The 15,619-nt window shown below is 41.1% G+C and overlaps 1 protein-coding gene across 3 annotated transcripts in view; it reads left to right on the forward strand.

Moving 5' to 3' along the window:
* Nucleotides 1-2,365: 2,365 nt before the first annotated feature.
* Nucleotides 2,366-15,619, forward strand: part of trak1a (trafficking protein, kinesin binding 1a) — a 287,907-nt gene continuing 274,653 nt past the window's right edge. For all 3 annotated transcript variants that reach the window (XM_039736347.1, XM_039736348.1, XM_039736351.1), the window contains exon 1: nt 2,366-2,441. In XM_039736347.1, the coding sequence (XP_039592281.1) occupies nt 2,437-2,441 (5 nt within the window). In that variant the 5' untranslated portion in view covers nt 2,366-2,436. The remainder of the gene's footprint in view (nt 2,442-15,619) is intronic.

The raw sequence follows: 15,619 nt of genomic DNA on the forward strand, positions 1-15,619 counted from the left end.
TGGGGGAGAGCTTCCCACAAACCAGTACTGAGAGTACAGTGGCCTCCTCTTCTTGATCCTAATATGAAAAAATGTGTCTTGAAATTAGACATGGGCAGTGAAGGTTGATTCAATTACACTCTGAAGAGTTCCCTTTCTCCACCAGGCAAAATTTGACCTGTTTGTTCACCCTCCGACCTCTGTGCTTCTCCAGCCCTCCCATGGTGCCTGTCCACACAAACATTGTAAGAGCAAGACAGATGTGTTCTGCTCTTGACGTTGGACCTTGTGACGTTCCTGCAGCCCTATTGCATATGGCCCCTTGCGTCTGGCATCTGTTTGATTCAGGACCTCAGAGGTTGTATAAAAATTGACTTTTGTTTCAAAGTCTTATTAGCTTTTAGTAATGTAACTCAAGGATTAAATTATTAGGTAGAAAGTGATTATTAATAAGCCAGGGGAGAGGAATAGAGTAGGACATATGCAGGATTGGAGAAGTTTGAGTTAAACCGAAGGTGGTGCACATGTGGTTTCTGTCACCTGCCCTTTTTTTAATGGTACATTCATTCACTTTTAGTTTCACTAAGAAATCAGTCTCCTTTTTTTAAAGGAGTAATCTACCCAAAAATTATTTTGTATATGTTACTTCTTCCATGTGGGCGGCACAATGGGTAGCGCTGCTGCCTCGGAGTTAGGAGACCCGGGTTCACTTCCTGGGTCCACCCTGCGTGGAGTTTGCATGTTCTCCCCATGTATGCGTGGGTTTCCTCCCACTATCCAAAGACATGCAGGCTAGGTGCATTGGCGATTCTAAATTGTCCCTAGTGTGTATGTGTGCCCTGCGGTGTGCTGGCGCCCTGCCTGCGGTTTGTTTCCTGCCTTGCACTCTGTGTTGGCTGGGATTGGCTCCAGCAGACCCCCGTGACCCTGTAGTTAGGATATAGCGGCTTGGATAATGGATGGATGGATACTTCTTTGATGTAGTTTGTAGTAATGACTGGGAAAAATTTTTAATCTCATATTTGAGATTTGTCATATGCTTTCAATGTCCCAAATACATAGGAATTAATAAAATATTGTTAAATGCACCACATTCTTGTGAATGAAAATGGAATGCACTCTGACACAATCGATCATTTAAATTGTAGACCTTCCTCCCGTTGTTATATTTATATTCATACTACCTCTGGATTATTTAACGGCATAAGGTGAATGTTAAACGTTTTTAGGATGGCCGTAAGAATAGCAATGATTTATGGAGCTGAGTTATGGACAGTAAGGGGAGTTCAGAAGAATATGTTGGATGTGGCAGAAATGAGAATTTGGAGATGAATGCATGGAGTTACAAAGACAGGCAGAATAAGAAATGAAACCATTAGAGGTACAACAAAAGTGGGAGAGACATCTAAGAAAGTACAGGAAAGTAGGTTGAAGTGGTTATGGACATTTGACGAGAAGAGAAGATGAATATGTGAGTAAAAGAGTGATGGAAAATGGAAGTACAGGATAAGAAAAAGTGGAGGTGAATGAATAAAGTAACAGAAGATTTAATGGAAAAGAGGCTGACTGGGGAGGGAATGCAGGGACGAGTTGGATGGAGAAGGTTGATCCGGCATATCAACCCCACGTCGAAGTGGGTAGAGATGAAGAGAAAGAAGTAATTTATGAAACTGCATGGCTTAATTGACCAAATTCTTTTTGAAGCATCTCAGATACGCATAGATATAAGACAGACTCTTTTTCTAACATTTTCCCTCGCGTTTCTTTTCATTTTTAATCTTTAGTTTCACATGTCTCTCCAGGTACGCTTTTTGGCGATATGATGTGAAGCACAATGTTAAGTCAGTGAATAAACTGTTACTGGGCTGGCCAGCATGTTCCATTTTCATTCAGGGGAGCGTTTTCCAGGAAGTGGTCTTTTTTTAACAATGTTTTAGTAAAAATACATGTTTTTGGGGTATTATGAGCCTTACGACGTGGATGACTTGATATGTGGATTATGGAACATGAGTAACATGAGATTTTTTCATTAATGTTTAAAATATTGTTTGCTGTTGTCCGATGTTGAGAATTATAGGTGCCTAGTCTATTAGACACTATGTTATCTAAGTTCTGCTTGAAAACATGACATTAAAATTTTTTCCCAGTCATTATGGAGTAAAGTAACATATATAAAAAAAAAAATAATCTTTGGGTGGAGTAATACTTTAAAGATTGCATTTTATTCCTATGGTTGCTTTGACATTTGAAATTCGAAAGAAAATAATAAGTAACCAAAAAAAGGTGTTCTGAAAACCTTTCCAGTAACAGGAGAAGAGCTATTAATAAGTAGAAGGGAGTCGTGCTTAGAGTTACGTATCAGGCAGCAGTTTATAGCACAGGATGGCTTTGCTGTAAGTGTGGAGGATTTTAGAGTCGCGTGGATAATTCCTTCCAGTTACTTGGCTCACTAGAGAGATGAGGTGAGTTTTACTATGGCCACTGACCAAACTTAAACATTATTACTGTTATCTGAGGTTTGGGTGTCTACTTTGAATGACATAGGACCAAGCAAAGTTATTTAATTTAGTTAATCTCTACTGAAGGAATTTGCAGTGTGGTTTGCACCATACACAGAAACTGGCAACTGTTTGAGTTGTAAAATCTCTATTCTTTTAGTGTTTTATTCCATATCTATCTATCTATCTATCTATCTATCTATCTATCTATCTATCTATCTATCTATCTATCTATCTATCTATCTATTATGTAGTGCCTTTCATATTTATCTATCTGTCTGTCAATCATATACACAAATGTTTACAGTATACGTATACATTTGGTAAATACAGGAACAGTTCTTGTACGCAATATAGCCTTTAATTATAATTTGGTTTTACACAATAAAATACATTCATTGCATTTTATTTTTATTTCTTTAGCTGTGTTTATTTTGTAAAGCACTGTGGAGTGGTGTACAAGTAATCTGTAAAGGCAACTATAATAAATAAGGCTTGATTGACTGAGATATAAAACAGCATGAGTTTAAGTACATGTTGTTGTAATTGAAGTGTAGATGTATGACTGTGTGTTGTGGAGTTTGGAAGTTTGTCTTTTAATTTTTTTTTTTATAACTTCAATTTGTATTCAGATTTTTTAACAGCATTTGTTAACAGATATATAGACCAGTGTTTCCCAACCTCGGTCCTGGGGACCCCCTGTGGCTGCAGGTTTTTGTTCCAACCAGATTCCTAATCAGTAACAACACCTGATAGCACTGAGCTCATTTAATTAGCTGGTATTATTGTTCTCTTATTCTACATTCAGAAAAGCACAGCAGCATGATCTTTACATTTATAAGACATTTAGAAATATTTCTGCTTTTGTTATTGATTGAAATGCTTAACTCTCTTTTCATTCTATTTTGCCCTTTCTCTGTGCATGTTTCCCCTTTGTTGTATCTTATTAATGACAATTAAAAATGAGCAGAGAAGACACGCTGGTTACAATACGGAATAATCAAAGGCTGCAACTTCTTTAGCATCAGACCCACTAATTAGTAAATAATGGATTAATTAAACAATTAGAACAACTAGAAAAGTAGAGTGAAAATCAAGATGAAAATATTGTTAAAAAGAAAAAATACATTATTCTCATATAACTGCTTGGTACATTTAAAAAAAAAAAAAATATCTATATATTTTTAGAAGCTGCTTGGAACAAAAACCTGCAGCCACAGGTCTGAGTTTGGGCAACACTGATATAGACAGACAGACAGACAGATAGTAGTTGATTCAACCCAGGAGGGAATTAAAATAGAATTTAGAAATTTAGCATCAAATGTAATGCCTTGTATTTCAAAATTTGTGTACTCCCTAGATGTGTTACGAATTTGTTTTTGGTTTTAGTTTTTTACTAAGCTTCATTTTGTTTTTCTTAGTGGTAACTTTTCTGGTTTTGGTTTTGAATGAAGACAAATTCATATTTCATAATGTTTTTGTGTATTAAACACATTGACTGCCACAGTAACAATAGATTCATTTGTTGTGATGCTACTGTGAAATGAGTTTTTTTTTTATATTCTAATTAAATGCCTTTTGTTATAGAGCAAAACTCGCAATAGAAAATCATTTTCTCTAAAGAATCTATTCAGGTTAACTTGTAATTGATGGCATGGAACATGAAGTTCTTGTAGTTAGCAGACAAACTGTTAACAAATAATTTTTTCTTCCACTCTCTTAGTTTTCATGTGTGCTGCCATTTTTGGAGTAATTTGTTTTGCAGTTGCTTGATAACAGTCAATATTATGCGCAGTGTTGTGACGTCTTAGGTGCGTCAGGGTCAAAGGTCAGCACAAACATGTCAGGGATATCCAAGATTGTGCTAAACTCGCACTGAATGATTTGAAATCCTCATTTTGAAGCTGTTGAATAAGTTTCCCTGGTTTAGAACCTTAAATTTCGACTTTGATTCTCTGACTTCCTTGTTTTGATCCTCACTTTGTTTTCTTGGGTAATATCCTGCCTCCTGATCATTTGTATTGCCTTTCTGCTAGTAGCCCATTGTTAGCAGAGCAATATGAAGCAACTTGGTTTGCATTGGCTAAAATACGAACTGCACCATGATGACTTTTTTTTTTTTCATTAGCTGATTGCTGTCTGTCTAAACCTGGCACATATCCGTTGGCTACAATTGTTCTGTTTCATCCTATCTATAAAGTGATTGCTCATAAGCCATATATTCGAACTCATCCAACATGGAGCGTTTTCCTTCTGTCTCTCCTTTTCTGAATACAAGTAAAGGGCTTGTTGTACCCTGGCTGAGTCTGCTTCAGCCTACCAGCCCTTGTGTAGTCTTTTTTTTCTGTCTTGACTGAATGTTTCCTTTATGAAGAGACCCTTGCATGATGTTGCCAAGTAGAATCCACTCAAGCTTCCTGCACAGAACCAGCTGTGTGCCAGCAACACAATGGAAGAAGGCAGCCATGGGCCTGAATGATTCAAAATCCTTTTGTTCCTTTGAAAGTACCCCGATTTGTTTTTCTGCAAAATATATGGCTGTAAATTCACTGGCTGCTAGGTAGGTTGTTTATTGTGCAGTTAAAGTGGTCAAAAAGTAGTTATGAGAAAAATGTATGTAAAGGCCTAAATCTTTGTGCAATGAAATGAAGAAACTTAGATTTACAAGGTGCTAGTTGGTGTATTCCTGTGCATTTTTACTGTCTTTATATAAGGCCTGCCCAAATGTAAATGTGTATATGTGTGTGTGTGTGGGAGACGCCTTGAGGGACCGGAAGAGGGTCAATGCCCACCCTGGATCACGTGGGGGCTGCCTTCCTGGTTGCTTTGGGGGCCACGGGTAGGGGGCTTGGAAGCCAAACCATGTAGGGGCCCGAGGTCACCGCCAGGGGGCGCCCAAATGCCTTGGGGACCCTGGACCTCAGCACTTCCGCCACACCAGGAAGTGCTTGGGAGTAAGAAGAGAAGGGACACCCGGAGAGCTCAGCTCTTTTAATCTTTCCTCATAATTCAACCCCTGTAGTCCTGAAATCCGCCTTGTCGCTCTTCTCTGAACACTTTCTAGTGCTGCTATGTCCTTTTTGTAGCCTGGAGACCACATGAATGATGGAGTTTCACCCCTCTCTGACCTTTTTATTATTTCTACTTTATTTTCAATGGTGATGGTTTTTCTCTTCTTTACTGTATCACCAGCACTTGCATCAGATTTGTGTTTCAGAGATATTCTTGAAGGGTGAAGAAGACAAAAGGTTATGATGACCTCTTCTGCACAGCACTGTACACGCGATCACAGCATGAAGGCACCCCTCGTCAACACGTCTGATGTACTGACAACTTCCTGCTATGTACATAACAGTATAAGCAGGCTTGCTATTGAGAATGAATGGGGGCATCGAGGGGCAGTTCATCACCAGCCCACCTCACAGTCACCTCCACTACAGTATGCTGCCTGCAATGTCCGCCCACCGAGAATGAACACTGTGTGGCCAAAGGCGGGTAGTGAATCGCCCACCACTGGCTCCATTCAAAAAGCAGCCATCCGAGGAAAACTACAATGCTACCCCCCTGCTGCCCCGTTTACCCTCAATGGCCTCTGTTCAGCCACCACCGGGTCACCGCTTGTAGCATTACCAGCCACCGCCCACTGAGAATGAACGGGGCAGCCGTGTGTGATGGGCGGGCAGTGCAGTGCCCCTGCTCCACTCCATCCAGCCTGCATCCAGTCAGGAGCAGTAGCTGCAGCTACATAGTGGGCAGGCAGCGATCTGCCCCATCAAGCCTCAGTCCTGCACACGAGCGATAGTTGTGGCCCTGGTGATGCCCCACAGCTGCTGGACCCCATGACCTTGACCAACACCCAGTTCATACAAGCATTGGACAGAGTAAGAACAGAACAGACTCCTGACAAACCCCAGAATCAACTGGGAAAAGCACAGAGGTCCTGTCTCCACTCTGCACAACACCCACAGTACCAGTGTACAGGCCGGCCATGATATCCAGCAACCTCGAGGGGATCCTGTGAACCCTCAGTATGTCCCACAGGGCAGCTCGATCAACTGAGTCAAGCGCTTTACGAAAATCGACAAAGGCTGCAAAGAAACTCTGCCGATATTCGCGTTTGTGCTCCTTGAGAACCCTCTGTGCCAGGATGTTTGGTATGGGATTTGTAAAAGCTGTGTTTGTGATGCGGCATCTATTGGAATGACAAATACAATGCATTTTATTACTAAGAATGTTTTTGATGCATTCTCTTTTGGAATGACAGAGAAGTGGAAACCATACAGACACACAGACAGACACACAGCCACTTGTAGGTGCTGTGAAATCACCTCAGGATGTTCTATTTATTTATTTATTTATTTTTTATTTCTGGTCCCTTCTGCCTCGCTGGTACAAGGAAACCTAAAGATATAATATACTGTTTGACTTTTCTTAATGTCTAATTATGTTAGACATTGAGTTTTGTGGGGTTTTCCCAACCCAATGTTTGGCCCTTTAGACCCGAAAACCCCTCATTATTAGGCCATTTTTGGACAATATTTTATGCAGAAAAGATTACACCCTTATCAGATTCAAGGCAGCACATCAATCTCATAACATGAATGAGCCTCCTCAGTGTTTCATGGTTCTGTCTTCTGTGAACCAAGATCTGCTAGAACGTACCAGAAAGCTCTCAATTTAGTTTGGTTTGTCCCAGGCACATCTACCAATGGGACTTTGGCTGGCCAACATGCACTTTAGCAAACTCCCTTAAGGCTTTTGTTTCATGTCTGCCTGTCAGGAGTGGAGTTTTCCTGGGTCTTCGGCCATGGAGCTCACTTTCAATCGGACAGTGATGAATGGTGTGACTTGACACTGCTGCATCTTGTTCTTAGAAGTCAGCCTGAATCATTCTTAATGTTTTCTTGGGCTCTTTCTCCACCATATGAACTATCCTTCTGTTCAATCTGAATGAACTTTCTGATGTGTATCTGCAGGGATGCAGGAAAGGGCATCCTGATCAGCAGCAAATAACTAACCTGCTGTGCGCCGTTGCCCCTGCTATTCATTAATCAACTGAATGTCTTTTTACCTTTCGTCAGAATTAAGAATACCATCTTCAGTCAGTCAGTTAGAGGAAAGTGAATGCGGCGCTGGGTGACTTTCAGTATTTACAAAGGAAATGCAGATTATAGGAATGACCCTGCTGTCCACCGACATGCAGTCATGGGAAAGCCAGTGGTTAGATTAAACAGATGTCCATTAAAGACCTGACCTCCTTGTTTAACTTCAGAGAAACTTTATAGACGGTTAGGCTGCCAGTTTAAATGCCAACCAGAATTGTAGCTGACTGACTGTGTCCAACTTGGTGTTATTAATCCTCCTCGCTGTGCCTTTCACTGGAAGTGTCGGGAGGGGAGACAGACTGCTTTTGTAAGTGACTTTGCAACAGCTGCCAGTTGCATATGACCACCCGAGTTTCAGCAGTAATATTTGTCATTCCCATGGAGAGGGCAATCAGCAGTCAGGTGGTTTCAGAGCTGCCTGTCTGGATCTGAATGTCACATGGGCTTCCTTGGGTTCATGTTGAGAAAGATGAACTTGGCTGTTACTGTACAGCTTCTTCTAACACAGCGACAGGGGAAAAGGTTGTGGTGTTTATTCTTAGTGGTCACATGTAATGGTGAAGATTTTATAACTTTAAAACTGATGATAGATAGCATCTTTTTGTCCCTGAAACTCAAGTAAAAGTATAACAAGCAAATAAACAAACAGCAACCTCCTCACATATACACACAATACATAAGGAGGCCCCTGTCACTGTATACAACACATAACAATAGGTCGTGTTTTGAGCTTATGAGCTTGCTGTGCTGCCCGTCTAGGATGGGTTGAAATTAATGTAATTGGCATAGACCTCAGCGTTAACGTTTGCAGTGCACCATGCAGTGCATATGTCTTTGTTATAAGCTGTTTGGTATGGGATTCGTAAAAGCTGTGTTGATCTTTGTGACGCGGCATCTGTTGGAATGACAAATGCATTTTATCATTAAGAATGTTTGTGATGTGTTATCTTTTGGAATGACAGAGATGTACCAACCATACAGACACACAGACAGACACACAGCCACTTATCCTTTTATTGATGTGGGTGCTGGTCTGGTCCCTTCTACGTCACTAGTACAAGGAAACCTGCACATATACTGTTTGACTTTTATTAATGTCTAATTACAGTGGTGTGAAAAACTATTTTCCCCCTTCCTGATTTCTTATTCTTTTGCATGTTTGTCACACAAAATGTTTCTGATCATCAAACACATTTAACCATTAGTCAAATATAACACAAGTAAACACAAAATGCAGTTTTTAAATGATGGTTTTTATTATTTAGGGAGGAAAAAAAATCCAAACCTACATGGCCTTGTGTGAAAAAGTAATTGCCCCCTGAACCTAATAACTGGTTGGGCCACCTCAGCAGCAATAACTGCAATCAAGCGTTTGCGATAACTTGCAATGAGTCTTTTACAGCGCTCTGGAGGAATTTTGGCCCACTCATCTTTGCAGAATTGTTGTAATTCAGCTTTATTTGAGGGTTTTCTAGCATGAAGCGCCTTTTTAAGGTCATGCCATAGCATCTCAATTGGATTCAGGTCAGGACTTTGACTAGGCCACTCCAAAGTCTTCATTTTGTTTTTCTTCAGCCATTCAGAGGTGGATTTGCTGGTGTGTTTTGGGTCATTGTCCTGTTGCAGCACCCAAGATTGCTTCACCTTGAGTTGACGAACAGATGGCCGGACATTCTCCTTCAGGATTTTTTGGTAGACAGTAGAATTCATGGTTCCATCTATCACAGCAAGCCTTCCAGGCCCTGAAGCAGCAAAACAACCCCAGACCATCACACTACCACCACCATATTTTACTGTTGGTATGATGTTCTTTTTCTGAACTGCTGTGTTCCTTTTACGCCAGATGTAACGGGACATTTGCCTTCCAAAAGTTCAATTTTGTCTCATCAGTCCACAAGGTATTTCCCAAAAGTCTTGGCAATCGTTGAGATGTTTCTTAGCAAAATTGAGACGAGCCCTAATGTTCTTTTTGCTTAACAGTGGTTTGCGTCTTGGAAATCTGCCATGCAGGCCGTTTTGCCCAGTCTCTTTCTTATGGTGGAGTCGTGAACACTGACCTTAATTGAGGCAAGTGAGGCCTGCAGTTCTTTAGACGTTGTCCTGGGGTCTTTTGTGACCTCTCGGATGAGTCGTCTCTGCGCTCTTGGGGTAATTTTGGTCGGCCGGCCACTCCTGGGAAGGTTCACCACTGTTCCATGTTTTTGCCATTTGTGGATAATGGCTCTCACTGTGGTTCGCTGGAGTCCCAAAGCTTTAGAAATGGCTTTATAACCTTTACCAGACTGATAGATCTCAATTACTTCTGTTCTCATTTGTTCCTGAATTTCTTTGGATCTTGGCGTGATGTCTAGCTTTTGAGGTGCTTTTGGTCTACTTCTCTGTGTCTGGCAGCTCCTATTGAAGTGATTTCTTGATTGAAACAGGAGTGGCAGTAATCAGGAAATTGAACTCAGGTGTGATACACCACAGTTAGGTGATTTTTGAACAAGGGGGCAATTACTTTTTCACACAGGGCCATGTAGGTTAGGATTTTTTTTTCTCCCTAAATAATAAAAACCATCATTTAAAAACTGCATTTTGTATTTACTTGTGTTATATTTGACTAATGGTTAAATGTGTTTGATGATCAGAAACATTTTGTGTGACAAACATGCAAAAGAATAAGAAATCAGGAAGGGGGCAAATAGTTTTTCACATCACTGTATGTGAGACACCAGTAATGGCACACTGCAGGATAGCGTGCAGTGAATACACTTGACATGAGCGTTCCTAGTTTTCATTCTCTTTCTCTGTCTCTATTTACTATTCGTCTGCTCAGAGGTTGATGCGCTTGCTGCTTCCCGAGCAGCTCTTCTCTTCTCCACACTAGCGGCCCGCTTCTTCTCTTCGTACGACGGCATCTTTTTGCATTAAAACTAATTAAGTCCGTGTTTGTGTTGCAATTACTTAGTATGTTTTCTTTAATTTTTCACGTAAGTTGGCACTTAAGTCTTCAAGCTGCCTCAAGAATGATTTAAGATATGAAGAGGTAGGGGAAGGTGGTAGGGATGAGAACGGCGCCCATATGCATGTGCTGCATGGATGCCCTGCTGGTTGCTGTCAAAAGTTGATTCTACAATACAAGAAAATAAAAATAAAAAGAGGAATAACCTTGGAGTTCAATCATCACCCCGATAGCGGATAATAGACGCCACGTAGTATATGTGTACCAAATTTCAGGTCAATAGTTCAAATGGTTTGCGAGCTACAGGTGATTTAAAATGCTGGACAGACAAACAGACAGCCATGGTAGCGTATTATATAGAAAGATTGAGTTTCTTGGGGGTTTCCTCCCATTTTTGGCTTTCTAGACCCGAAAACCCCTCATTATTAGGCCATCTTTGAGCAATATTATGTGCAGGAAATGACACCCTTATCATAAAGAGTGAACCAATTGGTGTATTTCAGGAAAAATGATCAGAAGGATTTAAAGTTGTGCAGGCCACATCAACCAACCCCAAGGGTTCACTCTCTAATGGGGTACAAGCAATCAAAATGACCCAATTTTACAAAGTTTTGTGAAAAGGAGTATCGGCAGTATATGCCATTTTATGCTACTTCAGGGTTGCTGATCTCAAATATGATAACCTTTTAATTTTGCACTTTCCAATACAATAACCTGTCGTCTAAGGGGAGGAGTGAAAGCTTTAAGTCAAGTCAAGTTGGGGAGCCTGCACTGGCACAGCGCGTTGCCACACCCACCACACGACAAAACAACTCGGGAATCCCGGTTTGCAACCCCCCAGGCAGACGTCCTGTCCAGTCCCCCCCTCCGGTAATGCCCCCCTCTATCTGCCACAGCCAGGTGTTACGTGGGCGACCCCTTGGCCTGGTCCAGCCACTCGGGTCCCCAACAATGAGGATCTTATGAGCCGGATCACCCTCGGGTAATGGCGCCACATGGCCGTAGTGCCGTAACTGACGCTCCCTCACAATGCAGGTCATGTGCCTCATTCGGGACTCCATGAGCAACACAAAATGAAACCAATGGTACCCAAGGATTTTCCGGAGAGACACACATGAAGGAGTCCAGTCTTCGTCTCAGGTCTCACAACCATATAGCAAGACAGGACGCACCAGGAGTTTTAGTAGGGTGGAATGCATGAGTTTTACTTCTGAAAATAAATATTAGTGGACACAACCTGGAAAATTTACAAGTGAATTTTCAACTCTAAATAGTTTTCAAGTAAGTAAAGAGACAGCAGAGATGTAATTGTTTTTGCCTTTATTTTATTATCCTATCTCGATGAACTCTTTGAAATGATCAGCTGATTCTATAGTGACCCCATCTTGCCTGTAAGGTTGCCAGAGAGATAAAAGTCATAGTGATAAAAAGTTTCTTTTTTTATCTCTCTGTCCACTTGAGTGTCTTTTTTCGTCGAGTGGGCACAGGGTTAGACTGGAGAGTGAAAGATTGCAGTTTCAAATTCCACCAAGTTATATGTTCTGGAATGTTCTCAGTAAGTCGCTTATTCTTCTCGTATCTTAGCAGTGGAAAATGTACAGCGCACATACTGTAATATCTTACTGTGGGGACAGTAATGGAGCTGAAACATGATCCATATAGTAAAGGCAGCAAATTAATGAAATGTCCTTAGTGCTGTTATGGACAAAATGTAAAATGGGCTTCACCAACATACACTACCCTTGCTGCTTTCTGGCATACACTACACTTAGTACTCTTCAGCTTCTTTGATTAAAAAATAACATCTTAAAAGACATAACTTCTTTTTCCATCTCTCTGTTATAAAAAAAAAAAGAAAATCCTGGGAGGGAGATTAGGGAGACGAGACGTGATCTTCTCGGAAGACAATTTGACGTCCTGTGAGAGACACTTTAACGTCACGTGAGACCACATTTAAAATAAGTTCAAGGACCAAGCAGTTGTTGGAATGCTTTTGGCAGACAGACATCATGTGCTCCCAGCTCTTAAAACAATGACAAGCAACAAGCAGAACATGCAGCTTGCCGGAAGCAGCATATGATCCGACTGCCTCTCCTTAGCGTTCGTTTAGTGCCAAACCCCAATTGACAACGCGAGTGGCAGAGACGTGAAGTGGCAAAAGGACAGCTGCTGTACAGGCTTTGAAATGATTGACGCAAAGCGCAACAAGCAGAAAACGCAGCTCGCCAGGAGTAACAAGCCAGCAGATGATCTGACTGCAACTCCTTAGCGTGTGTTCTGCCCCCCCCTTCACAACGCGAGCGGCAGAGGCACAAAGTGGCTAAAGGACAGCAGCAGCTGTACAGGCTTTGGAATGATCAACGCAAAGCACGACAAAAAGAACACGCAGCTCACCAGCAGCAGCAAGACAACATGATCCGACAACATCTCCTTAGCATGTGTTCAGCCGCCCCCCTTCACAACACGAACAGCGTTATACCTCCTCCGTGAAAGACTTAACTATGCCTGGGGCCGGAAATAAAGGACAAGTATTGTTTTTACAAAAGTTTTTTTAAGTAAAAGGGAAAATAATGCATATGTAATAATTCCCATGAAAATAACAATCTCTTTAAATTGTATATCCCGTAAACCAAACCCGGGGGTGGGCGAGCGAAGCGAGTATATCTTTCTCTCTGCGTGTATATCTGTGTGTCCATCTTGTTGCTGTGTCTCTGGCATTCCTAAAGATGGCGCATCACTAACATCTTAGTAATAAAATGCATTGAGTTTGACATTCCAGCAAATGGAGCATCACATGCTTTTATGAATTCCATCCCAAATGGCATATAATAGAGACATGTGCATTACATGTTGCACTGCAGACGTTAACACTGAGGTCTGCGCTGATTACTTAGATTTCAACCCATCTTAGATGGATAGCACAGCTAGCATAAGGAATATGGAAGATAAATCCGCTTACCTGATATATCCTGCTTGTGGAAAACCCCTAAAAAAAAAGGACTCATAAATAATAACAGTAGTACAGTGGCGTCTCATACTTCAAACTTAATTCTTTTCAAGAGGCCATTTGAACTCTGAATTGTTTGAAATCCATATCAGTTTTCCCCATTTGAAATAATGTAAAGTGAATTAATCAATTCCCATACCCTAAATAATACCCATTTCGATAAACTTGAACAGCAAATACACATAATTTAAGGTAAAAATAACACAATTAAATGTCCGAAATAATGAATTAAAACATCCATCCATCCATTATCCAACCCGCTATATCCTAATTACTGGGTCACGGGGGGTCTGCTGGAGCCAATCCTAGCCAACATAGGGCGCAAGGCAGGAACATGAAAACAATAAATAAAATACGCAAGTACTGTATAATAAAATGAAAATTGCATATGTTTTGCTGCGAGTAGAAGTGCATTATGTGAAAACAGGAAATGTTTCTTTAACTCTTGGCTTGTTTTATGGTAATAGGTAGGTTAAAATGTATTTCTCCCTAAGGGGAAATTAGGATTTTTACAAAAGCTTTTTAAATAAATAAATACATAAGTAGATAAATAAATATTTACACTCACAGCAGAGTGACTGAAAAGGAAGAAAAATTTAGAAAGAAACAAAAGTTCTGACTTATCAGCCCCAGTCCCATTGAGGCACTACAACAACAACAACAACATTTATTTATATAGCACATTTTCATAGAAACAGTAGCTCAAAGTGCTTTACATATTAAAGAATAGAAAAATGAAAGACACAATTATAAAACAAAATAAATCAACATTAATTAACATCGAATAAGAGTAAGGTTCAATGGCCAGGGGGGACAGAAAAAACAAAAAAACTCCAGACGGCTGGAGAAAAAATAAAATCTGTAGGGATTCCAGACCATGAGACCGCCCAGTCCCCTCTGGGCACTACTGTTTACGGGCATATTGCTGTTGGTATAAAGGAGCCCCCATCACATTTCTTAAAACACTTTTGCTAAATTTTTCATTGGCTAAAGGTCCTCTGTGTTAGTGTGTCAGAGAGAGGGTGTATAGCATTGTTCAAAATGGCACAACCATGGCATAATGGTTTTGTTTTAATTCTCACCTTGGCTCCAATCTCCAGGAGGTTCAGTGTGTGTCCCATAACTGAACCTGCTCTTTTAATTAGCTGATTGATTCTGTGGGCCTCTCTTGAAGTGATGTTACCAGCCAAACCCAGCATACCACAGTGTAAAAAATTGCTCTGACCATCACAAGAGTTGTACGGGATGTGAAGGACGTCATTTTCCACATTAAATGATCACAGTCTCCTAAGGAAGATGAGCCTGCTGTACTCTTTCTGATACAGTTCCTCTGTGTTTCGAGACCAAGTATTTGTAGGGAGTGCACCACCTCTACATCTACTCCCTGAATAGTGACCAGACATAGAGACTCTTTGGTGTGGTGAAAGTCAATAAACCAGCCCATTGGTTTTGCTGATGTTAAGAAGCAGACAATTCTCTTTGTACCAAGAAACAAAGTTCTCCACTATACTCCTCTGTCTCGTCCCCCTTATCAATGCACCCCATATGTGCAGAGTCACCTGAGAATTTCTGCAAGTGACCTGACCTGCTGTTCTAATTATAGTCGGAGGTGTACTGAATGAAGAGAAAAGGAGACCGGCCTGTTCATTGTGGTGCTCCAGTCCAGAGTTGTTCACACAGTCCTTGATCCTCACAAACTGCAGTCTGCCTGACAGAGAGTCCATCATTCAGGACTCTACAGGCTCATCCACCTGCACGTCTCTTAGTTTACCACTTAACATGGATGGCTGGATGGTATTGAGCTGGAGAAATCAAAAAACCATCATCCTCATAGGGCTGCCAGCTTTGTCCAGGTGAGAATAAGCCTTGGGGAGCAGACTCCAATCTTTGTCCACTAGGCAAACTGCATTGAGTCCAGGTGGTGTGCCACAAGAGGACTCGGATAGTCCAGGGTCTCTTAAAGGTCTTCATGATACCACTGGTCTGTAGTCATTAGGTGAAGAAGCACCTGCCTTCTTTGTAGCAGGAGTAATGTATGATGATTTCCACAATGGTGACACTTTCTGGAGCCTTACAGACAGATTGA

This window comes from Polypterus senegalus, chromosome 15 (assembly GCF_016835505.1).
Source record: "Polypterus senegalus isolate Bchr_013 chromosome 15, ASM1683550v1, whole genome shotgun sequence".
Classification (NCBI taxonomy): Eukaryota; Metazoa; Chordata; class Cladistia; order Polypteriformes; family Polypteridae; genus Polypterus; species Polypterus senegalus.